The 24,639-nt window shown below is 41.4% G+C and overlaps 1 protein-coding gene across 3 annotated transcripts; it reads left to right on the plus strand.

Annotated features, from left to right (window-relative positions):
• Nucleotides 1–664: 664 nt before the first annotated feature.
• On the plus strand, nucleotides 665–24,017 carry gng12a (guanine nucleotide binding protein (G protein), gamma 12a). Of its 3 annotated transcripts, XM_034554551.1 has the most exons (4): nucleotides 4,633–4,769; nucleotides 4,870–5,009; nucleotides 21,563–21,671; nucleotides 21,952–24,017. In XM_034554551.1, exons 3-4 carry the CDS (start codon nucleotides 21,579–21,581, stop codon nucleotides 22,075–22,077), a joined length of 219 nt encoding a protein of 72 aa, XP_034410442.1. In that variant the 5' UTR covers nucleotides 4,633–4,769; nucleotides 4,870–5,009; nucleotides 21,563–21,578; the 3' UTR covers nucleotides 22,078–24,017. The 3 variants fall into 3 exon arrangements, with proteins under 3 accessions (XP_034410441.1, XP_034410442.1, XP_034410443.1); XM_034554550.1 differs by lacking the exons at nucleotides 4,633–4,769; nucleotides 4,870–5,009 and adding an exon at nucleotides 665–1,011; XM_034554552.1 differs by lacking the exon at nucleotides 4,870–5,009.
• Nucleotides 24,018–24,639: the final 622 nt, after the last annotated feature.

Below are 24,639 nucleotides of genomic sequence, written 5' to 3' on the forward strand. Positions count from 1 at the left end.
CAATCATAAAAGCGCCCATCTGTGAGTGTTTTTAGTACAATACACAGTTTACATTTCATTTTAAAGGAACTGAAATTGGTTTGCTGTAAGTGCTGTCTGCCTGAATATTAACATGTAATTATATACAGTAGGGAGAGTGCGCCTCTGCATGGCACGGAGCAGAACAACAACAAACCTGCCTTCTCTTTTCGCATCAGTAAAGCTAGCCAAAGGGAGCGAGTGTGAGACCGGAAGCCGTGGTGTTTCTTTTTCTTTCTTTTTTAGATCTTGCATTCTGAATGAGTGATATTTTGGAGATAACTTAGAATTGATGCGTTCACATTCATAGCATGTCCCCTTTTACCTAATCGATAACACTACAAAAGTGATGTTTAACAAATGATTCGTGATTTAATGCAGGATGTGGCATTAATTCCTGTTGCTAGTCACTGACATCCTGTGCAATGTTCACCCTAATGGATAAGGAAGCCAATGCATCAACATGTTACAGTTTCGTGTAAATTAAAAAACATAATCGGGGTGATGTCTCATAATTAGGCACTTTTTAACTAGATTATTTGCAGTCGGTCCTCCTCCGTATGTTTTAATTCCTCAACGGGTGTTTTACTTTGAAAATAGTATCCGGAAGTAGAATTTAAAGGTCGCTGTCTTGACGCTCGTGTTTCGGTCGGTCCGCCCCTCTCCTCCCGACTCACTTCGGCTGTTCTCGTGGCGGAGTAAAAAGAGAAAAAGAGAGGGTGAGACTGGTCGTACTGGGAAGGGGGGAAAAAAAGTAAACGAAATAAAATATTAACACCCTTCAGCGAAAAGTGAAAGCGTTACGACTCGGCAGCTTTTGAAGTCGGCAGCGAGGTTCCAACGAGGAGCTGTTTTTAAATGTATTTCACGGCGTAACGTTAAAACACATTGAGTGTAGTTGTGATATTGCGCCGAGGGAAACGTCTCCTCCCCCCCAGTCTGTTGACGGATACAGGAGACGCGGCTGGACCTGACTGTACGTGACCCGGCCAGGTAAGACATGTATCGATGAACGGTCACGTTAACGTGATCCATCTTTTTTTTTTTTTTTTTTTTTTTTTTTAATCTGGGTTGGTCTCGAACTGCCAAAAAAAACACTGTCACTGCTGTCACAGCTTTCAGTCTTCGTGACAGTCGTGTGGCACCACATGACGTCATGTTGAGGGTCCTCATGTGTGGCTGTAACGCTTAACGTTACGTGCGAGGCGTGTTGCTTCATGAATGTAGGATTCAACAGGTGTTAGCTCGGGCTCAGTGCTGCGGTCTCGGCCTGCTGCCGTGATTATTCACCACAGGCCCCACCTCCTGTGTTTGCCACATAATTACTTTTTGGGGAAGCAATAGATTATTCCAGAACAGAAGAAAAAAACCCCACTTTCTTCACATTACTGGATTATGCTTTAGGCAATGGCTTGTGTGAACCAATTAGATTATGAACCCCATTGTGATGACTGAAGTGAGGCCCCACACAGGGAAGTGCCTGAGATGTTTACACGGAGCATCAACAGCTCGGTTGATGCCCTCCTGGCCATTAGGAGAACAGAATACAGACCGGCCATTGATAAGGCCAACTCATTAGTACCCCATTCACCGCCATCAAAGCCTCCTCTCAACGCCCATCGACATAAGTGGGTTTGCACCACACAGTGGAAGCTGAGGGTGTCACACACACTTTCTGCCTTTGTGCTGATCGTTTTGGTTTTGGTGTCACACCAAGTTTTATCACGACAGAGTGAGCAGCCTTGTGACAGACACAAGTGTGAACAACATCTGTGGGTGTCCTTCTCGTTAAAGCACCCACTGGTACAAGCTGCGTTACTTATATTTGACACATAAACATCTGTATATGCGCTCGTGACCTACATGCACAGGTGGTATCGCAGGTAAACGCAAAATGCTTGCTTTGGTCCAGACCTTTGAATTTGCTCTCTCCACCGAGTTGACGATTCTGTCTGATGCCAGACAAGGACTATACTGTTATTTCATTAGAAAGGAAGGTGATGACCTCCATGAACAGCTGCCATGTGCTGTCGGGCTGATCATGAGCCTTTCTGGTGAACTTCCTCGGAATAAACACTAACCCCTTATATTGGCAACATCTGCAAACTCACACAAATCTTTAATTCGAATGGATAGAACCACACAGTTCCTCAAACAACACATTTTGAGATGCGTGTCGAATGTCGAGGTAACAATGTGACCTTTGACATGAAAGCCTCCCTCCCTCTACTAACTTTGGAGCTGCATTTGGAGCTGTGTGAGTAGGTTGCTGGCAGGATTTAACGTGGCGTGTGATGCATGTAAATTGATTAGTAACAGGAGGAGGGGGTGAGGTGGTCGAGATGGGTGCAAACAATGCCTTGCTTAATGCAAGGATTAGATTTCTAAAAAAGGGTTAGGGGGACTCCCTGTACAGTTTGAGATTCAGGAGAGGATGGATTTTAATCTCCTTCCTCTGTCTCCATATGAGTTAAATTTATTGAACAAAGGAGGATCTGTTGGGATCATGTGGGAAACGGCACACGCGGCCGTAACCAATGCTGTAATACCTTATCGGCTCACAGGCTGCTCTGGAAGCAGCTTGCATCTCCTCTGACGCAGAATGCTGCCCGACTCGCTCTGCTGACAACAACTAGTTTGCTGCTGGAGGAAGACGGGACCTGTTTCCTCATGGAGCGGCCTGCGGATGCCCCGCGGGCCTTTTATTGTACACCGTTTGCTGAAGTAGGAGTTGGTGTGTGTACGTGCCTGTGCGTGCAGTTTCTTTTTAGTGATCTTACCCGGCCGAGTGGTTCACATATGTTCTTGAACACATACGCAGATGCAGTATTATATGTCATAAAGTAAATGTTTCTCAAAGTATACTGTATGTTCTAAAGTACATGTCTCTACCTCTTTTAAAGAGTACATTCACAGTGTTTTCTACTCTCCGTGTTTCTCACAGTAATATGATCACGACACACTCATATTTCTGTCGTGTACATTGATGGGTATTGTTTCACTCTGTTTTGAGCCAAAGTAATTAGTCGATTACGTCACACTAGTTGATCAACAACTATTTTGATTATTCACTGTAGTAATTTATCACGTAAACATCCAAACTTTTGCTGTGTGAAGCCTTTTTTAATATCATATGGTAGTAAACTGTATATCTTAGAGGGTCTGGACTGTTGGTTAAAACAAGCTATTAGTGACTAGTGCTCTGATAAATTATTAGATATATTATTATCATAACTGTCTTTCTCAATTGTCCAACATTTTATAAATAAATAGATTAATTTAGAAAACCAACCATCAGATTCATCAACAATACAAAATAATTGTTTGTTGCAGTCCTAAAATGAATTAGTTAGTTGATTTTCAATGTAGCATGTGTAGGAAATATGGTCATGTTTAGAGATTATAAAGGAGATATTGACACAGATCTGTGCAATGTGCACAATATGTTTAGAGCTGAAACAATGAGTCAATTAATCAATTAGTTGATCAGAAATAAATCAATCCCCAACTATTTGATAACCAATTCATCTTTTTAGTACTTCTTCAAGCAAATGTTCCAAATATTTAGTGGTTCCAGCTTCTTAAATGTGAATATGTTCTGCTCTTTGTAGTTTTATCATTAATAATAAACTGATTATCTTTGGATTTTGAATGAATGTTTGGTCAAAACAAGACATTTCCAAGCCGTCACCTTGGAATCTGTAATTGACATTTTAAAAAGTCAATCAAGAAAATAGTTGACAGATTGATTAATAATGAAAATAATAATCATCAGTTGCAGCCCTGAAGATGTTCTCAAATGTTTTAAAAATATTATCTCAACACCAGCAGGCATACGCCAGCCTTTAGAGATGCCCTAATCATGTTTTTTTTGCTGCAGATACGGTTGTTGATCGTCGATGACTTATCGGCAAATACAAATGTTGTTTATTTTTTGATTGCAGCTATTATTATAAGCGGCTTAGAGCGAGTGTGAGCAAAACATTCGGGCAACAATTTTCTTAACTAATTAAATGTTCATTGCAATGTTTAAATAAAAAGTAAACCAGATTACCTTCGGCACTTGACAGTTGAGGTTTCAGGAAGAGCTACACCTTTAACAACTCTGGTTGTATCGGACTGTCTGCTATAAACAATTAAGGAATGCACCATGGCAGTATTAGATTTGAATGAATAAGCTCTGTGATCTATTCAATCACATGATAGACATTATTATTATTATAATTATTATTATGATCGATAAACATAACTAGACACTTCTGTAGTTCAGACATGTTGAAGTTGGTGTGTGTGTGTGTGTGTGTCTTCACATGCTCTGCATTGTGTGTGTTGGTAGTCACAAGGCTGAGCCTTCAGTGGTTTGCTTGAATTCCACCCAACCCAGGAGCAGATTTACTAAGAGGAGTGGTGGTGACACTGCGGAGATACAGGCACACCCATATGTTGGTTTGGCACCAGAATGACTTGCTTTCATGAAATACAAAGTGTTACTGGATCTTTATTCACTGGATTTAAAATAGACCAACTCAGTAACACATCCCCTTTTGTCTGTCCTAATTTACATATCAATTATAAACTGTGGGGATTCAAAGTTACAGCACAAAGGGGAGGAGAGCTGGTAGATGTTTCACTGCTGACTGAGGAAACGGGCCCTTGTTAATGCTCATGTGGTAATCAGATTGACCTCAAACTCAGATGGACACATTTGCTAAAGCCAAGCAGGACGTGTTGTCATAGATACCATCAGATAGGTAAGAAAGTGTAACAGACCTAGTTTCCCCTCATTCCTGGAACTGTGTCAAGAGTTTTTTGTTCTGTTTTTTCTCTGCTCCCCCTCTGCCGTTTGCTCAGGAGCTTTGTGCCGAGTTTCTATAGTCGTGTTTGCAGAGGAGATAGTTTTACAGACAGAAAGGTAGAACCGGCATCTCCACCCAGATGAGGAGCGCTCCAATCCTCGTGGAATGCGTTATTACTGCAACTTCCTCCTAAAGGTCAGATATAATTCAATGTTCAGACTTTTCTTCTCAATGTACTGTTTTGGGATATAAATCATCTCTTGGATTGAGTTTAGTTAAAGTAAATCCTCACAAGGAAACAACTGGGGCTGCTGCAACAACAATTACTTTTTATTATCAACAAATCAGTTCTTTTTGTGTTTTGTTCAGCTCTAGTTGACATCTTTTAAAACTGATTCTTTTGTCGATAGCAGCAGGCCAAACTATTCTACGAATCTAAGTCGGCAGATCAAAAGTATGCCAACTGTCATGAGTGTTTATGTATAATTCTTATTTATTGAGGTAAAACAGAAAAGGCTTGTTATGCGCTTACTGGTTTTGTGTAAAACAAAAAAGAAAAAGAAAAGGATATTGAAACAACAACTCATGACAGCCTGCGGGTGTATTGAGACTTGCCGTCGCTGGTGGAGAATTGAAGCTTTCCAGCAGATTGTTGAGCAAAAGGGTTCATTTCTCGAGGCTTCATGTGCACACACAACCACCTGTTGGCCAAAGAGTGTACAACAGGCAGAGCTCCTCCAGATATTCTCCACCGTGCCATTTGTGATATAGGCTACTGTATGTTGTGCCATGAGGATAAATTGTCTTCTGTGTAATGAATCAAATGTGTGTAAATAAATCCCTGCCACTGAATGTAGCATCACTAGCGGTTGCTGGTCCACAGAGGGAAACCAGTGTGTGGATTCAGAGCACATGCATCTTAAATGTACAAAACAACAGATTATGATGGGAAGCTGCATCCTAAATCTGTCTTTTTTTTTCTTTTTTTTTTTAGTTGGTGAATTTCTTTGAAATTGTTTAAGATTTAAGTTTTGTTATTTTTCTTAGATATGTGGAACAATATTGAACAGTGTACAAGCAATACACATTTTGTATTATATATCTTAGCTGTTTTTTTAGTGATGTGTTTTGTGATACTGCATGAAATAATTAAATGTAACAAATACATAAAAGGATTATATGTGTCTCCACAAAACATATTTAATAATGCATGCATATTAAGAAAAACTTAATAGTTGTAAAAGAATAATACTTTAAAAAACCAACTCAAAGATTATGAACCCGCAGAAACAATAAAGAATAGTTTTGGATTCAGGTTGTTCAAGAGGCCTCAGTTTGCTGCCAGTGCCGAGAGAAGGGACCGAGAGAAGGAAGCAGATAAGATATGTGTATATATTATATATATATATGTGTATGTATGTAAGTTTACTGCCAATGGACAGAGAGAAGAAAGCAGATAAGATGGACGTGTTTAGAGCGTAAACAATGTCCGAGGTAGAAGTTCCTCCGAGATGCTGATGTGAGGTTGGAGCGGGGAGTGTTTGCAGTGTTGTCAACAAAAATCCAAACCTAAGATTTCATCCTGAGTGCGTTTGGAAATGTTTGTAAACAGAATAACAGTCCTATATTTTCAGTGAGCCAGCATTCAAACTCATAATATCCTCGGGAAAAAAGGCTATATATATGTATATATATATATGTGTGTATATATATATGTATACATATGTGTGTGTATATATATATATATGTATATATATATATGTATATATATATATATATATATATATATATATATATATATATATATATATATATATATATATATATATATATATATGAATATGTGATCAGGTTTTGGACTCAAACTAAAGTGTGTGTGGGTTTCTGTTCAAAGGGGACAGACAGGAAAGGGCGATATGGGAAATATAGACCAGTGTTGACATTAAGATTCCATCTTTAGGCCGTTATATTCAACCCCTCCTAAGAGTGATCAGCATGAGGGGATGTGTGTGTCAGTGTCATAACGCCCAACAGCTATGGGTAGGAACAAATGAACAGTGTGTCTTTCTCAGATGATCAGGCCAGTTCGTGGGTTCTGCTATGAGAGCTGTGTGTGTGTGGTCTTTTAAATACTTTAAATAATTTGAAGTCAGCCCCCCCGAGGTAGTACAGAGGAAACACAGCTCTGCGTGATAACATTTCAATAAATTTAGTATGGAGACGTGTTTACATATTTTATGAGTAACAGCAGGCTCTTTAGCACTGTACTATTTGGGCTAGTGGTAGAATAACATAGTGACAATAACAATATGAATAACATAGTGACTGTCATCCACAACTCTCCAGTACCTTATTTCTGCCACGTGGTGGCGCTCTCTGACTGGAGCCTGCCTCCCTTTTAGTTGGCTGCTTAAAAAAAGTTCAGTGGTCCCTCTTTCACAAAGGCACAAATGTGACACGGTGCTTCTGTGTGCTTTCAGTCAACACACTCTCTCTTACACACACACACACACGCACACACACACACAGACACACAGACACCGTCTGTAAGGTTGGCACTGCCAGGTGGTCCAAATATGCTGTCCATTACACTTCTGTTAAAGCTCATGAGTGCGATAGAGCATATGTTTTTGTAAGAGGCCTTTTCCTGTACAGAGAGAGAGAGTGTTGTGTGTGTGTGTGTGTGTGTGTGTGTTGCATTTGCAACGGGAGTGAGTTATTAGATAGTGTGTGTGCACCCCTGTATATTATGTTACTGTCTGGATTATTTACTGGAAGGACACTCTTGTACCAGCACAAGCAGAGTATGATTAACACACAGCGGGCCGACAGGTGAGGTCCACCCTGTGGACGATCTGGTGTTTGTTGGTAACCACCTGCAGTCACAATACTTATGGTGAGGCTGCTAATCATAATATGATTGGTAAACTATATTTATTTTCATACTTTAAAACCAAGTGCTTAGTCGGGACAATAAACTATACAGTCAGACAAGACCGAAATACAGAAATATAGCCCAGAAATAATGAGCATTTCTGAAAATATGCAAAGCCAGGAGGAACAAAAAGGAAATTAACAATGAAAAGCTATATGCACATATTAACAATGAAAGCTATATGCACGTGTCTGTAATGTAATTACTATGCATAATAAATAAATGAAGCCTAATATCTCTGAGGCTTTGAACTTGACGACCTCGTACTTCAATACCTCCCGTAGAGTGACCTGTGTAGGAATGTAACGTATAGCCAATCCTACTTTCTGTTTGGACCTGAAGTAACCCACTCACAGGAAGACACACCTTTTGTGATTACACAAACTCTCCTCACTCGTGTTATTTCCTCTGACGTATAGAGTCCACAGCATTTCATAAGACTGTAGCCCAAATATGGGTATATATCCTGTCCGGAGCGGAAGAGAGTTGAGCCGGCATAAATGGGCTTCCTGTCAGACAGGTAAGGAAGAATAGGAATGGATATGACTTCCCTTGAATGTGTTAACACGTTCTGAATACAAGCATGCTGTGTGTTGTTTCAGGAGCATGGGCTTTTAACTGGAGCAAGGTTAGACACGCAGCAGATGCATGCATTTTAGAGACTCCAATTACAATTGACTCATTCATAACATTTCTAGTGGAATCAGCATGCAAATTCAGCTGTGTGTGTGTATGTGCATGTGTGTGAGACTGGAGAAACAGTGTCACTTTGATGGATTCTTTTATTACTTTAGCACCCTTTATGAGTCTATGGGAAAGTTTGCTGGCATCCCAAACAAAGACCAGTATGTGTGCTCCCCTCACTGGGGCCTAGTCGGGACTCTGAAAAAGAGCTAGACACCTGTGGCATAGGGGCTCCCATCCACTAGTGTCTGTGAGGAAAATCTGCCCCCCTTTTTGTTGCCTCAAAAGTCCTCGGGCCCCCAAAATGTTTGTCCGACGCCACACTATGCGACTGTGTTTCAAACACGCAGAAACAGGTGTCCGAGAGATGCACAATCAAGGCCTGTCTCCTTGTCCGCAGTCTCAGTTGCTGAAATCATTCACACGTTATCAAATTGACTCGCATTTAAAGAGCTCCGAGGCTCAGTTTGACGAGGGATTTATAGCCATTTGCTCTGTTCTGCTGCGTGTGGGGAACAAGGTCTCACATTTTGTCCAGGAATGGTTCTCGTACAGTGGCTCCTTGTGCAATTACCTCTCTGGACTGTAACAAATAGGCAATGTTCTCCCTGCAGGACTTCTCATTGGAGAACTAGACACACGTCTTATTGTGTTGAAGAAATAATGTTCTTACCGGGAGCAATCAGTTTCAGGATCTGCAATTCAGACATTTCATTCTGACTCTTATTTGGGGGAAAAATGATTACATCTCTGTGTCCACACATCCCTGTATGTGGGAGGCTTTACCACAGGAGGGTTTTGTTTGGGGTTTTCTACCACCAAGCGGCCCTGCGTGTATTATGCTGTATTAACGTGTGTTTCTTGGACACAAAGGAGTGTCCACGGTCCCTTTTTTGAAATAAACAAAACTACTTGTACTTGTATGAGTGAGAGAGGTGGACCTCGTGACCTCAGAGTTGACCTTATTGTGCTGAGAAATGGACAGAGCATGAAGGGGGAGGAAGTAAAGGGAATCGGACGGACGGACGGACGGACGGACGGAGGGAGGGAGGATGAGGAGGAGGCGGCAAGCATAATTTTTTGAAGGGATTCGGGGTGGGCTGCAGAGGAAGTGGCCTCAGTGTGACCCACAGAGTGAGCCTCTTCCTCCACCCGACATGTCTTTGAAACTAGATGAACAGAGTCACAGTGGTTGGAGGGAGTAGCAGCCATTCATGTGGTTTCTGATTAATTGTATCTCAGACCCGTGTGTGTGTGTGTGTGTGTGTGTGCGCGCGCGTGTGTGTGTGTGTGGTGGGGGGTTGTAAGTCAATCTGGCTGTGTGTAATTCAATGCGTCTGTCTGAGAGCCTGAAAGACAACTAATAATTTCAACTTTCATACCTTGCCGTCTTAAATGTCGCGTAACATACTGAATCTACTTAATTTATCTGACTGCTCGAGTTTATTTGAGTGCTTCTTTTTTTAACATTTTTTTTACTGGAATTAAACAAAATTTAATGATGCAAGTTGTTTTCAGGAATTTCAGCTCATCTCCACTTTCCCTCTCTGCATCATCTGCCTCTGAAACTGCAGATGTTGGAGAAACAAAACCAAAAGTACTTTTGATTTTCAGTGGCATGACGGGTAATTGTAGAGTGGCATCGAATGCCCTGTAATGCAACGTCTTGAGGGGACTTCAGGGTTCTTTTGGGGGATTTGGTTGGGATTTTGTGCAGTGATGACATTCTTTCATTTATTATTTTTAACCAATTCTGTTCATGCACTACACAGATGTTATACCAGATTTCTACTCACAAGGATTTACACACAGCATGGGAAAACAGTTGCTAGCATGCTAGCAGTTTTCTTTTCAGGCATGGTTGTTTAAATGTTGACAATTGTTTTTCTTTAGTGTTCTCATGTGAGTTTACCAACTATATTGAAGACGAACACTAAATTGATGGGGCAACTCCTTTAATTGGATCAATATAGACAAAAGCAAATATGCAGTAACCAATGAATGACTACTACTTTTTTCCCCCTCTGAGCTACATAACACAACGTTGTATGCTTTCAGTTGGAATCTCATTCTCTCCGGTCTTGGACTTTTGTCCTGACCATATTCCTTTTCCCACTCAGCACTCTCCAAGGCCACCGACTCGTATGGTGATCATAAAATCAGTTAGTCACCTGGCCTTGTGACAAATGTCGTTATGAACAACGAATCCGTTTGGAAGATGTTTATTCATCAGTATAACTCTTAATAACACGCTTTTCACCTGTGTGTCAATACTCCAATGTTGTCTTATTAATATAATAATGCAATGCCACAGTGACATGTTGCATTTTCCTTCTGATTAACACGAGGAATTAGGCATCAGCACTTCTCACCAACTTGTTCCTGTTTTTTTTTTGAGCACGAGTGTGTTCTGTTCGGGTCTTTGTCTCGAGTTCTCACGTGAAGTAATCTCGTGTCTTGTCATTCCTGTCCTCGTTTGTTCAGAAACGTTCCTTATTTGTGGATCATTGGGTCCTGAACTTTACGTAGTCGGAGCTATAGATGAAGAGTCTGAGAGCATGGGACTTATCGTGAAGCACTCCCAAGGTTATCGGACGCTTCCCGTAGTCCTCGGGGGTTTTTAGAGTTGTTTCTTTTCAGCATTCTGCGGCTGGTTGGACGGAAGTAACACATTTTCACATAGTTGTCAAACCAGATTATCCTTGTCTATCTAGAGTGATGCTCTGTGTGATGGTTCGTTTATGACTCTTGAACTATTTAAATGAAATAGAAGGTGTTTCAGGTTTCACCTCTCTTATCTAGCCCTCAGTTATTTCCCTTATCTCAGTTCAGTGCACAGATGACACGCGCGTAAGGGAAACTGCTACTCAGACTCCGGAGAGAAAATGATATCTACACTGTCCCAGCCTGCCTGTTGAACTCTGACCTGCAAGGGACAAAGGTCAGCAGCTTGTAGACAAATACATGTCACCAGAGCGACACACTAGAGAAAGCAAAGCTTCTCAAATATCCATTTTAATGAGGCCATGGCAAAACATTGACTAATGTCTCATGCAACAGGATGTATGATTGCTCTGAAATGTGAATTTTCTTTCTTCTTCTTCATTTTCATTTATGGATGATAGTTATTGTTGCAATGCCAAATAACTGACAACCTGTAATGCTAACAAAGTACTCAAAAAGAATACATTAAAACCTGGACAATGATTAAACTAAAGATAATGTAAAAGAATATGTGACACATTGACACTACACATTGTCATTTAGCTACATGTATTATTGTCATGAGAGAGCTGGGTTCTGTCTGAATTAATGATCAAAAATATGTATTTTTGTTATTATACAATAATCCATTTAATTTAATATTATTAATTCATTCCTCACATCAACTGAGTTTACATTCTTTCATTCTGCATGAGTACCGCCTGCAATTGCTGTGTTGTTAACGTTCTGGTTGGCAGTGGATACCGCTTTTCCAGAAAAAAGGAGAAGATTATGGAGATTTTCCAAAACTTGTAGGAGAAAACCAAAGCTGAGCGATCACAGTTCTTGTGGTTTCCACATGGTGTCTCAGTAGCTGCTGTAGTCCTTACATGTATTTAGATGTAATTGAAGAGGCACACGTCAGCTACAGCAGCTACGCCTCGGCTCCAAAAATACAACATAGAACTTTACAGTATATCCATCCTTAGGGCATTCTGGGGCCATAAGAGGGGTTGCTCTTAATATTCTGCTGTTTTCTCTCTCTCTCTCTCTCTCTCTCTCTCTCTCTCTCACACCCTCCTGACAGAGAAAATCATGCAGCCTGCATTTTTCCACCACTAATCCCTTTGTCCTGTTTAACAGGATTGGTAGCTGCCATTGATTTTACAGTTGACTGAGTATTTTTATCTATTGATGTCATGGAATAACCTTAAACATACTGAGCGTATCACCTCAACATGCTTTCAACAATAATATATATATATATATATATATATATATATATATATATATATATATATACCTTCATGCAAATATCCACTCACATGGACTTTGAACTTTTTGACTCACACTGACAATTCTTTCACACATGCACACACACACACCCTCTCCAGATTGATGTCATCATCTGACTAATCCTATTTCCTCTTTATTCGAAAAACAAACTCTCCTTTATGACCTTTTACGTAGTTTTATAATAAGCCGTGTGACGTACACGCCTTTATCAATTATTCCATCCGTGCACGTTGTTGTTTAACCCTTCCTGCTTCTGCTTTAGCAGTGTCGAGAGGCTGCATGATGGCCAACGAGCAACACTACCGACCTTTGGCCTTCTCTATTCCACCTTCGCTCTAGTAGCAACATGAAGTTGGACCAGCTCAGGGGTGGAGACTGGAACGACTGAATGCATTTGTTTATTGTTCCATATAGGCAGGGCAGTGTTGGGTGAGAGATGGAGATCCATTGTGTGGTATCTCCCTGCCTTCGTCATGAATAGTATCTTTCAGATTCATGGGAGACTGAGGCAAAAAGGAAAAGCATTCACAATAGCTTTTAAGTTTTACGGCGTTCCTGTCGGCAGCAGCAGATTCTTGGCATGAGACCAAATGCAACATACACACAGCTGCACGACTTGCTTTCTCCAGCTCCCTCCTTCACACACACAAACTCTTATCTCGGTCTCTGTCGCGAGCACACGTCTTTTTCCACAGCCTTCTGCCCCACCATTCATTCCTTCCCCTGCATCCATTTCCAGCAAACTCCACTCGGCTTGCACTAAGCTTTCTTTTGTGCAGGTTTTCTTTTTGTTTTTTTTTGACAACAATGCTGTTTGTTTTCCGAGGGCAGGGCAGTGCAGAGAGATGCTGCCTGGCAGCCTCCCGGCCCGGGTCGCCTGTGTCTCCTGCATGTCACCCTCTGTGCGTCTGCAGTGACGTCTGAAGGGCATTATCTGCCAAAGGCCTCTGTTTGTTTTGGGCTGCTCTGGGCTTGATAATGGCCCATTACTGAGGAACAAGAGTCTCATAGGCACCTCCTGTGAAAACTGCAGAGACCTTGCTGCTAATCTGTATGACACCCAGCTGTCGGTTAAAAAACACTTGGCTACTGTTGGGGTCGTTTTGAGCTGAAACCTGCTCCACTGTAGCCAGAAACAACACAGACCTGTTGGCTATTTTTAGTGCATACTCTAGCTGCTAATGATATCACTTAGGCGCTGTTTGCCCTTTGTGTCTGTCTTTGTGTTGCTCCTAGACATGTGGCATGCAGTGCGTGAAGCAGGTCGCGTCTTAACACTTATTGAGCGTCAACAAGTATTCCGACTTTTACATAATTGGCTCATTAACCCCGGACCTTCCTGTTGAAGGAATGCAAGGAGCTCAGTTGATAGTTACATCAGTGGAAAAGAAAAACGTATTCCAGTAATTGTTATCTCCCTTTGTTCTCAGTTTCAATCCTTCTTTGTGCCTCTTGCAGTTTCTTCTTTACTTCTCTCTTGAAATAAGTGTTAATTAAACCCTTGTGGCATAGTGCATTGTTAGCACATGTCTTCACTGTACTATTAATTGGACTGTTGATATAAAAACTTTCTGAAATCCCATCCCAAGACTGGTTCTGTTGGTAATAGTTAGACGAATGATGAGCGTTTTATGCACAAGGCCACCAGCTGGACTTTAATGGGAGACAGTTACCTGGTCAGAGCCTGCATGAATTACTACGCTAATTATTCGTCATAGTTTTTCGAAGAAAGAAAGGGAACTTCCTCCCCATTCTCCGTCACTCGCCACATTTAAAAAAAAAACTCATTTATTTAAATCTGCTTTCAACCTGCGACGCTAGTTCAGTACGTTTTTGTTTTGTTTCTTACTGTTATGTCATCTCCGTTGTCGGTTTTATTGTTGCTTATATTGTTTGTTTTTACCATGTAAAGGGCCTCGAGTGTCAACAAGTGCCACTTGTTACCCAATCCGTACATCCTGACCAATTGGTGCTGATCGTTATCTACTTGCATCATCATTCTTCCGTAAAAAATTATTGCTGCGTCCGCAAATTTGTTGATGGAAGTACCTAACATCAGAGCCATCGCACTTCTTTCTCCTCTACGAGAGTTGCATCTGCACGGTACCGATTGGACAGCTGCTCCAGGTATTCATTAGACCTTCACTACACTTACACTGCATTCCCCATAACATTAAAACCACACTGCACCCACATTTAGGATTACACAACGGATAATTTGCCACCTCAACAATAGGCTAACAGGATGGCTGACAGTGCTGGCGTAAAAATGTCCCACTAAGCAGTTCAGGAGCCATATTTCACCTCCCAACTCACTGGTGAAGAGAGATAACATAGGTCAAGGACAGAATGTGTGAAAGTACACCCATTATTCCTCTGCAAGAGCAAGTGACCATCCATGTGTATTCATCCATAAATTAAAGTAATCATTATCTTGGGAGAAGGATAAAAGAACATCAGGCAAGTATTTTCTTTTTGGTATGTGCAATGAGTCTCTGTGGCACCATTACTCCCTATAACTCTACAAAAGGCAACATTAGTCAAGTAGAGGAGTGTGTGAACTGTGCTGCTCTGTGTGGACTGGAGCCTAATTAGAGGTTGCCCGGATAGGGATTGTTTTCTTTCACCATGAGAATTCTCCCTTCTGCTTAATCCTTACATACTCCAGCAGTGTTACCTGCCCCCTCTGTTATCACTGTTATCTGTCATTATGTCAGAGTCCCTGACACACACACGCTGCTCCCCTTCAGTAACGGCCACTGCATGTGCAAGTCAGTCTTGTTCACACAATCTTGTTCTCAGTATCATCGTGTTTAAGAACACTGATTAGCTAGCTGGGTTTGCCTACTTGGCTCGCTATCTCACGGATGTGCTAAGCTCATATAACTTGACATGCAGCTGCTTTAAAAAAAAAAAATTAAAAGAAAAAAGTTTGCTTATGAATTGAGTTCGTAAAAAAAGTAGGTGAACTTGCAATTCTTGCAGCATAACCTGTCAGCCATCTAGTCTGTGCTTAAAACAAGGAATCATTCATAGTTTATTTGGACAGGAATGAGCCTCAAGTAATTGCGCATGCATTTAGGATTTAGAAGCCCTGCAGAAAGGAGTCCAGTCTAGTCTTCTGTCTAGACACTGTGTGACTTTGTTACAGTTTGCTAGATTGTTTTTATCCTGTCGAGCCACAGAACTGACAGGTTTGAGGAGTTTGCCAGATTCTGAGAACCTACTGTAGGAGGCTTCTACGTTTTCATGGAACTACAGAAAAAAAAACGCACACAGTTGTGTTACTTGTAGTCACACGTGTTTATTCTAGACATCTTTCCATTAGCCTTTGCACAGTTCTGCAGCTTTTCTTGGAAACCTCTGCTTACACAGGAATAATGACTACCCTTCAGCCAATCATCGTGGAGCAGGCTTGCAGACCAGCATAGAGGTCACTGGATTTCCCAGTATTCCCTTTTGTACTTTGAGTGCAGTCAGTGGCCTGGGTGGGGTCCTGTCAACTTCACTTATCTCAGCGGCCATAGCTACAGCTCTCGGGTGGTGCTGCTGTGTCATGTCATAGTTCCCCTTAAATAAGTTTTCTGCTTCTCCCAGCTGGACGTACTTCACTGTGGGGCTGCGTTCAGCTGATACATTGCTTTTTCTAACCTTACTGTAAAAGAGAGCTGCAATGTATGTATTTTCTCCATTATTGATCAATATGAGGATTCTTTTTGATGAATTGATTGGTCATCTCGTCTTTGTAAACATATAAGATAATTCAAGATATTCACTTTACACTGAGAGAAAAGCCGCGCGAAGCTGCAGCCAGCCACGTAATCATTTATCACATTGTGTTGCCATTCGTTTTCTGTTGACTAAATGATTACACAATTAGGTGTTTCAGCTCCACTTAAAACTGCACAACACTGGAAATGCCACTACGCTAAGTGTGGCAAACTAAATCATTGGGCTGTTTTGAGTGTCGACGACATGACAGCGGCTGGCAAAGAAACCCGGACAGTCGCTGTCCTGATAACTCCAAACGTTTTCTGGTGGGAAAGTCGTGACGTCACTCCGGCGGGTCTTCTCCCAGTATGAACAAGTGCCCCCAGCATCTCCTCCCCAGGTCTCGCCCTTTCTCTTTCACAGAACCAACACACTCAGCAGACAGAGTCTCTCCCACTGGCTCATAAACACAATCCCACTTTACTCAGCAGCAGGACTGATGACTTGAGTATTATTGTGTTTGATAAGCCCGGTAACCAAGTGAGAACAGGCCAGTGTTTATAGTAAAGCAGGAGGGAACTGCACAGTAGCACTGATTTGATCTGCGGAGCAACGGACTCGAGTGTGAGGTCATGTTTTAGATGTAGCGAGAGATGGTTTTTTATTCAGCTGGAAAAGTGCTGACTGGCGGCAGAGAGTATGAGAAGGCTACTTTTAGCTTGCAGACTGGGAAAGTCATGCATGCTGAGTGTTAGTGCATGGAGGACGGTATACATGAGAGAAATGACATGTGTGTGTGTGTGTGTGTGTGTGTGTGTGTGGGTATGCAAGGGAAAAAAACCAATCAACTGGCTTGTGGCTGGAGCCAATTCTTTGAACTCTCCTTTGTTCAAAGCGGCAGACATGTGTCGCCTTTCCACAATTCACTGTTCTAAACCTCTCAGCTGGTACATAAAGTGAGACAGATGCCGGCTGGAGAGATCGTCATGAATGTTACTATAGCAGTAAAATGTTGATTTGGATTTGAGCAGATAGAAAAAGTAACGTGCTTTGATTGTGCACGGCCTTGTATGTCGGCAGTAAATCAAAGAGGACCACCCTTGTTTCGGTCCCAATTGTTTTCTGCCATGCCAGCAGCTCCGTGAGGCTGCACTTGGGAACAACGCTTTGAGCTAACGTTCTCATAATGACGATGCTGACAAACTGAAGTACAGAATGTATTAAGTTCCACACGTTTGCAGCCTCCAGGTGCATGCAGGTTCCCACGATATGTTATTGAGATTTGCGAGGTGTGTGACTGTTATGTATAGCCTCACTGCAGCATAATTATAGCCTTACTCTACATGGGTTCTCAAGTCCTCAAGTCCTCTCCAAATTATTGAAGTTAATGAAGCTGGCAGCAAAATGCTCTCCAATGTCTACTATCATTTTCCTCTTAAAACTCAACTATGGGTGCCGACTTGAGCTGTGTCTTTACAATCTTACAAGCCACAAAAGAGCAGGCTACAAAATGACTGCCTTGTTATTTGTGGGTGGACTAAATGGAATTGCTTTGCATGTGATCTTTGCTCACCTCTCATCACCTCATGTCAAGTCTGAAGTGCAACCGGCAATACTTGAGCCCAAAGCAGTTTATTTCCACTGGTGTTACTTTATTACAAAAGCCTCTCCCATCTGAAAAGCTCCAGCTACTCAGAAGGGACCACACAGACTGTACACTTGACAGGACTGACTCTTCTTTTAGTCTTTAATGGGAGTCGTTTGAATTAGTCAGCAGCAAATTTAAGAGTTTTCTTTGAGCCTGAGCAGCAGGGTAGTAGCAGTCTAACACACACACACACACACATGCACACGGTTTTTCATCTCTGAGTGTTGGTGTTATTGCCACCGAGTCATAATGGCTCCCTGTTCTTAGCACTTTGAACGCTGTGCTAATGAATTGCATGTGTGCGAGTGGATTTGTGTGTGCAAGGTAGAGTGGAGCAGGGGGGGCTGTGCTGATCTGTGCTGTAGGTGGTCCTGGCTGCTCTGTGTGTGTGTGTGTGTGTGTGTGTGTGTGTGTGTGTGTGTCTGTGTGTGTTGTGATAGGGTGGGCTGTGAAAGGGGTGGTCTTTTTCTGATCCTTGGAGGTAACGTTTTTTTGCAATGCTCCTATATGTGCACGATGGTGTGTAATGCCACACACTCAAACACACACACTCGGTGCCCTCCCATAGAGTTACAGTCAGGCCGGTGCTGCTGGTAGTAGCTGGCATCACATCACAGGCTGCACAGTTTGACTGAGGTGACTCAGGCGGGATGGTTTGCCTGCAGGAATAACTTCTGAGTGCTGGTGGGATTTAAGTGCCTCTTCCCGATTTAGCTGCCTCCTCCTTCTACACCACATGCTGGTTGAACTAATACAGTCATTTGGCGCCAGTAGACTATTAATTCTGTCTTTTTAATTTAATCCTAAATTTCAACTGTGGAGGTTTCTTTTTCTGGGGGGTTTACTTTATCAGGTGACCGAGGGAGAAGCCTTGCTAGCGCGCTGATCTGTTCTGTGCAATAATTAGTAATTAGTAAAGTGCAACAAACAACAGCTCTTGATAAATTACTGCAATTAGCAAATTGAAAACACAGTAAAGCTTGTAATCAAACTGCCTCTATTTAGTCTGGACAAAGGTTGCAGGTTTCCCAGTTTGTCATAGAAGAGCATCCATTGTATCAAAGGCCCTGAATGCTGAAGGCAGAGGTCTGGAGCTGCTCACGGCTGTTAGATGATGTTTTCATTTGCAGCTCTGTCCTCTATGTTCAAGAATGAATCAGTGTGACCACTGTCAGCTGAGCGGCGTTAAAGGAGCTGTATTTAACATTCTGAACATTAATATAGAAGCGAAACAAGCTATTTGCTTGGTTAAGATATGGTGGAATAATGTCTACCTGAGCAGAGGACGGTGTGCGCTGTTATCCATGCAGGCTTGTTGCACTGGTGAGCTCACGGCTGCTGCACTCACATGGCGGTTACAGCTGATGATGCCATCGTGGAAGCGGAGCACCCACCCTCTAGTTCCCTCTCAGGTGAACACTCTTTGCTCGCTGTTGTTAGCACCGTTAGCAGTGAGCAGCCAGATCGCCGTTATAATGTTTTAGAGCCATTGAGAGGCAAACAAAAATAATCCCAATCCCGTATCTTGCACCTTTTTTAAAGTCATGGATTATTTGCTTTTAGGTTTCTGCAGGAATGTTTTTCAAGAAGGAGTTCCCGTCGTATTCACGGAAACCCTGTCGTGTGAAGACTGTTTGCATTTCTCATATTATCTCATTAGTCATGGGTTTTATTCAACCAGCTGCTTCTCTGTGGTGTTTGCACATTGCGCAATTTATAAACAATGCAATTTTGTGTCCATGGTAGCGCCAGAACATCCGAGTTCCTACCTGGCAGCAGTAAAGTGCTGCTCAGAAAAGCTTTTGAAGAGGTGTACAAAGATGTTGGTGACTAACCTGTTCTCCACTTGTAGGACTGCCTCAAAGGACTTGTTGTACTAATGATCTCTCGCCATCAGAAATGTCTGAAAAAACAACCCCTGTTACTTTGTGGTGGATGTAAAAAGTAAAACAATGTTGCAGAGCTGTGATCTGCCTGGATTCACATCACACTGTCTAAAGCGACGTGTTAAACTCCTCCTGCAGTGTAATGAATATAGTCATGTTCTCGTACTGCTGCCACATCATTAAAAACCTGGTGTTATCCAGAGAATCAAACATATGGCACTCAATTCCATCTGGTCTCCTCCAGACTATAGAAATAGACGCCCTCACTCATCATGTATGGATAAAAGGATCCGTTCCCCATCTTCACCTGTGGAGCCTTGCCTTTATGACTAAGCTTAGAATGTTTCCGAAGGAGGATTGTTCGCTTTGCATTGTACAGCATGCCCCTTTCATGTCTGACTTTCATGTTATCAATAGCATTTTAGCTCTTTGAGTCATCTACTGGCTGTGTTTCCTTTGTAGTGATTACTTATCTTTAGATGGAAATACAACTCTTTAATCAGGCATGCAGACCCCCGAGCAGAAGTCAGAAGACTTCCCTTCCTATTTCTGTTTTTTCTTCTTCTTATTGTTCCTCCCTCCCTCCAAGCTGCAGCAGTGGCTGTCTGGAGGGACGACATCCTGCAGGGTAAACGGGGTGCAGACAGGGTTGAACATGACAAGTCAAACGTTATGGTTTGTGTGCTATAGAGAAGTTGACTACATAAAGTGTATGCTTGTTACTACTGAATGGTTGCAACTGCATTTATCCTGTTATTATCTTCTTTATTTACAGTTACTGTGACCACGGCCTGATACCAAACACTGTTACTATACAGTAAAAATATTGACGTTAAACATTGTTTAAATTCCGGTGACAGATAATATCTGTCATTGTGTCTGCTGCTGGAATTAAAAACATTACGTAATTATATATATATATATATATATATATATATATTGTATAACATACAATATGCAGATGAAACAAATAAATATTCCTTTTTTTAATTGAATGTAAAAAAAAAAAAAAAGGAAATAAATCTTGAATCTGCAGAATCTTTTCTTGTGATTTTCACAATAGACTTCTATCAAACTGTACTTGAAGCTTTATGTTTCTACTGAGGCACATGTGTGTTGCAACATTTAAAGGGAACATTAAATGGAAATGTGTGTGTGTTTTTATGAGAAACACAGACAAATGACAATAAAGGGAAGTAAGAGTGCAGGGGTGGGGACTGCAGAATGTGTCGGGGCTTGTTCACATTCAGTCTGTGAATTATTAGCAGGAAGTGGAATCACAACCCAGACTCACTGCAGCACAATGTCAGATATTCAGTCATTGTAGTTCAGAGCTCATATTTCACTGAAACAAAATGGCATTATTGTGCCATGTCTAGCAGCAGGGTGTGCTGATTGCAACAGGGACTCTTAAAACCAACCCCTGGAGTTTTCCACTTCATGTACAACCACAGACTGCATGTAGTAAGGATGTAGTCTCCCTCACCTCAACCAAAGATTTATGAAGAAATGTTGCGAAGCTTAAAGCGGGTGGCTCCGGCCGCCGCCTTCTTGACATTGACGACACAGTCTAGCTCTAAAGGTTAGCAAAAAGGAGGATGGTAAGTGGAGACAGTTAGCAAATAGCAATCTGAGACAGCCACCTACCTGTCACTCAAAAAGTCCACGCACTCAATTGATATAGTTAGTCAGTTAAATAAAGGTTCAACCCCCCCTCTACAGTTGAATGGGAAAATAAGAGACCAAAACTAGTATTGCACATGGCTGCAAACATGTTTATTTTTCTGGAAGTTTAAGCTTTGCTTAAAATGCTAAATCTGTACGCTAAAGTGTTGTTCTCTCCAGTGTTAATCAAGCTTTTTGTTGTCGTTGTGCTCCATTACAGTGTTGTGTTGCCCAGGATGTCTTCGAAGGCTCACAGTTCCAACAACATCGCCCATGCCCGACGAACGGTGCAGCAGCTGAGAATAGAGGCGAGCATTGAGAGGATAAAGGTACAGTGCAACAATAAATCAATTCATGCTTCTTCATTTGTCTAAACTGTCAGCTCTGCTCCAGTATTCCTTGGTTCCATTTCTTCCAGTTTAAATATATATATATTTTTTATTCCTACTAGGTACGTATATATTATAAAGATATCAACTTGTTTTAAATTTCACTTTCTGTTGTTAAATTCAAGATGATTTAGGCTTCTGCAGAATAACATATAATAAAATATGAGGATTTATTGAAGAGAATGAACAATGTAGCAAATGTCTTCCATTGTTTCTGTAGGTATCCAAGGCCTCTGCAATCCTTATGAGCTACTGCAGCGAACATGCCAGAAACGACCCTCTCCTCATGGGCATTCCCGCCTCAGACAATCCCTTCAAGGACAAAAAACCCTGCACTATATTGTAGGAGACGCCACTTAAAATTCACGTGTTTATTTTTTTGCTTATTAATGTTGCTGTATTCTTTTCGTTGGGAGGAGTCAGGGTTGGACTGTGATCGTATTATTTCCATATGTTCCACTGTTCTGTTATTAAGTCAGCACGTCAACCAGGATTGTCCTCAAAAACATCCGTTTGTGATGGAAAAAGGAAGACCCCACTAGTGCCACTGTTCAGTTTGACCTCTGACCCCCAACTCTGAGAATGTGGCTGCATGAGTTGCATATGCATCAGGTACAGAACGATGTATTCTTCTCCTCAGTGGAGGATTTGGTCCTTCCCACTGCATGTACTGCCATTGGGCAGTTCTGTTCCTGTCTCTCTGGTTTGCCTTAAGTGAAGAGATTCATACAGCCAAAGTTTCCTTTCAGTGCTTTAAAAGCATATTACGGTTAAGATGGATAATAAAGGCTCTTATCGTGTGGCTTCAGACTTGCCAATACTCCAATGTTATCGTGATGTATCATTGATTAGGGGACAGTATTGTCAATAAATCTGGTGTGAAATTCAGATACACAAAAGTATTCGCCAACCCCGCATCGACTGGTCCACGACAATCTGCATACGGTTTAATCCATCGTTTTCCTGTCTGGTATTCACAGTATGACTCCCACGATACAGTGTCGTCCACAATTGATTTAATGATTTGAATTCCATGTAAACATCTTTTAATCCAATGTCATCTACACTCAGATTGAAGCCATTGGTATAATATGACCCCGGTGCTGTGATGCTTTTGTCGGCTGTACATGTAAAATACAGAGTGATTGCAGCAAAAATGAAAATGCTTTATCACATATAATGCAGTGCAGAGTTCTAATTATTTTTTACTTTTAGGTGTCAGCTGACATTGTGTGCAGGGCAACACTGTGTAATAAAGACCCTGGGACCAAGCCAAACCAATGATACTATGTATAAAAACATCTAGATATGCACCTGAATGAAACTATTTGTAGACATTGCTTCTGGAAAATGTCTGGTACGATATTTTTAGGACACTGACGCCTTGAAGCATGTGTTGCACAATACTGTGAGCCGTGCTTACGGGCTCATTACAAGTGTCTTAGGAAATGTGCATATCGTTGTCTTAAAATGTTTTTGGTACAGGTGCAGTGTCCATTGATGAGAAAACCACTCTCTGCTCTCCACTTGTTCACGTTTCTTTTATTTAAACTAAACATTTGTGTGGGGGTCTTTAATCGTCAGTTTAACATGTCCTTCATGTTGGGATTCTTTGGGAGGACTTATCTACATGGTAAATGTAACAAAAGACAGAATAAATAGCATAAAGTAGGAATGTCTTACACTCTAAAGCCTTACTTATGTTTGCCTTGTATCATGATGCATACTCTAACTGGGAGTGCTTTCTTTAACAAAAAAAAAAAAAAAGAAGAGATTTATCCGTGGGTTGAAAGTGATTTGTAACAATATCGTGCCATCTGTTTCTGTCTACATGTTACAAGCAAAACAAAACAGTAAACTGTGTTTCACTTAACTGGTGCTCCGCTTTTCAGCAGTGTTGGTATTGTTGCCCTCTCCAAAGGGGACTTTTCAGGTCTTCAAATCAACAAGATCTTGTGTTATTATCCAGTTGTATTTTAAATGATTGCCTCTCTTAACAGTCAGTTTTCTTACTTGCAATAAATCCTTCTGTATGCCTCTTAAGGACCAGTTCGGCTTACTACTGTCACGATTTCTGTCCATTCAGCAACTCTGTAAAAGCCTTATTGTTACATCGATAGCTTAATTTAACTGTCAGAAGCTACGTTTTGGTAAATGTCTTTATTAATATACCAACCTTTGTATGAAGACTTAACTAAGATTAATAAAGTGAAGCATTTCTAAAGTAAAATACTGTACTGATATCTCAATAAAGATGTGTTGTGCTGCACATTCAGATGATTTGAACTCATGATGACCACCGATGTCTTGATATATATTTTTTGCCACCCCAGATTTACAGTGTTTAATGTAGAAACATGAATTTGGTCTTTTTACTGTTCAGATGGTGCCTGGCCAGAGGGTCCAGCCCACAGTTTATCTGGGGCCACTTCCTCTCATTAGTGGTTTATTTATATCTCACTCGGGATAGGAGAGAACTCCGGCCTCTCGCCATGGCTGTCAGAAACCGGAGAACACAAAAGGGCTAAATATAGAAAGTACCAAACCCTGATTTCCGCTCTTGGAGAGAAGGTACCTATTTTTGGAAAATGTCTGCTAACCCGAGAGTCTGTTTTCCTTCACCGTTGGTGGCCACTTGGGTCTCTCTGACCTTGTTTCTGACCAGCTGGTGGATTAACTGCTTTTTAAATTTTCTCCTGCACACAATGGGAAGATCACACGGGAATCATACTCATTATCACCTATTGTGAGAAATACTGAATTGGACATGGCGGCTCTCAAACTTAAACTTGACTAATGATGACAATTGCATTGTCGCCTATTATTCATTGTTCAGGACTTTGCTTTCCTCTTGTTGTTTTCTCACAGATTGTGCTGTTTTCCTTGAAATATCAAATGTCACTGCAGG

This window comes from Cyclopterus lumpus, chromosome 17, assembly GCF_009769545.1.
Source record: "Cyclopterus lumpus isolate fCycLum1 chromosome 17, fCycLum1.pri, whole genome shotgun sequence".
Classification (NCBI taxonomy): domain Eukaryota; kingdom Metazoa; phylum Chordata; class Actinopteri; order Perciformes; family Cyclopteridae; genus Cyclopterus; species Cyclopterus lumpus.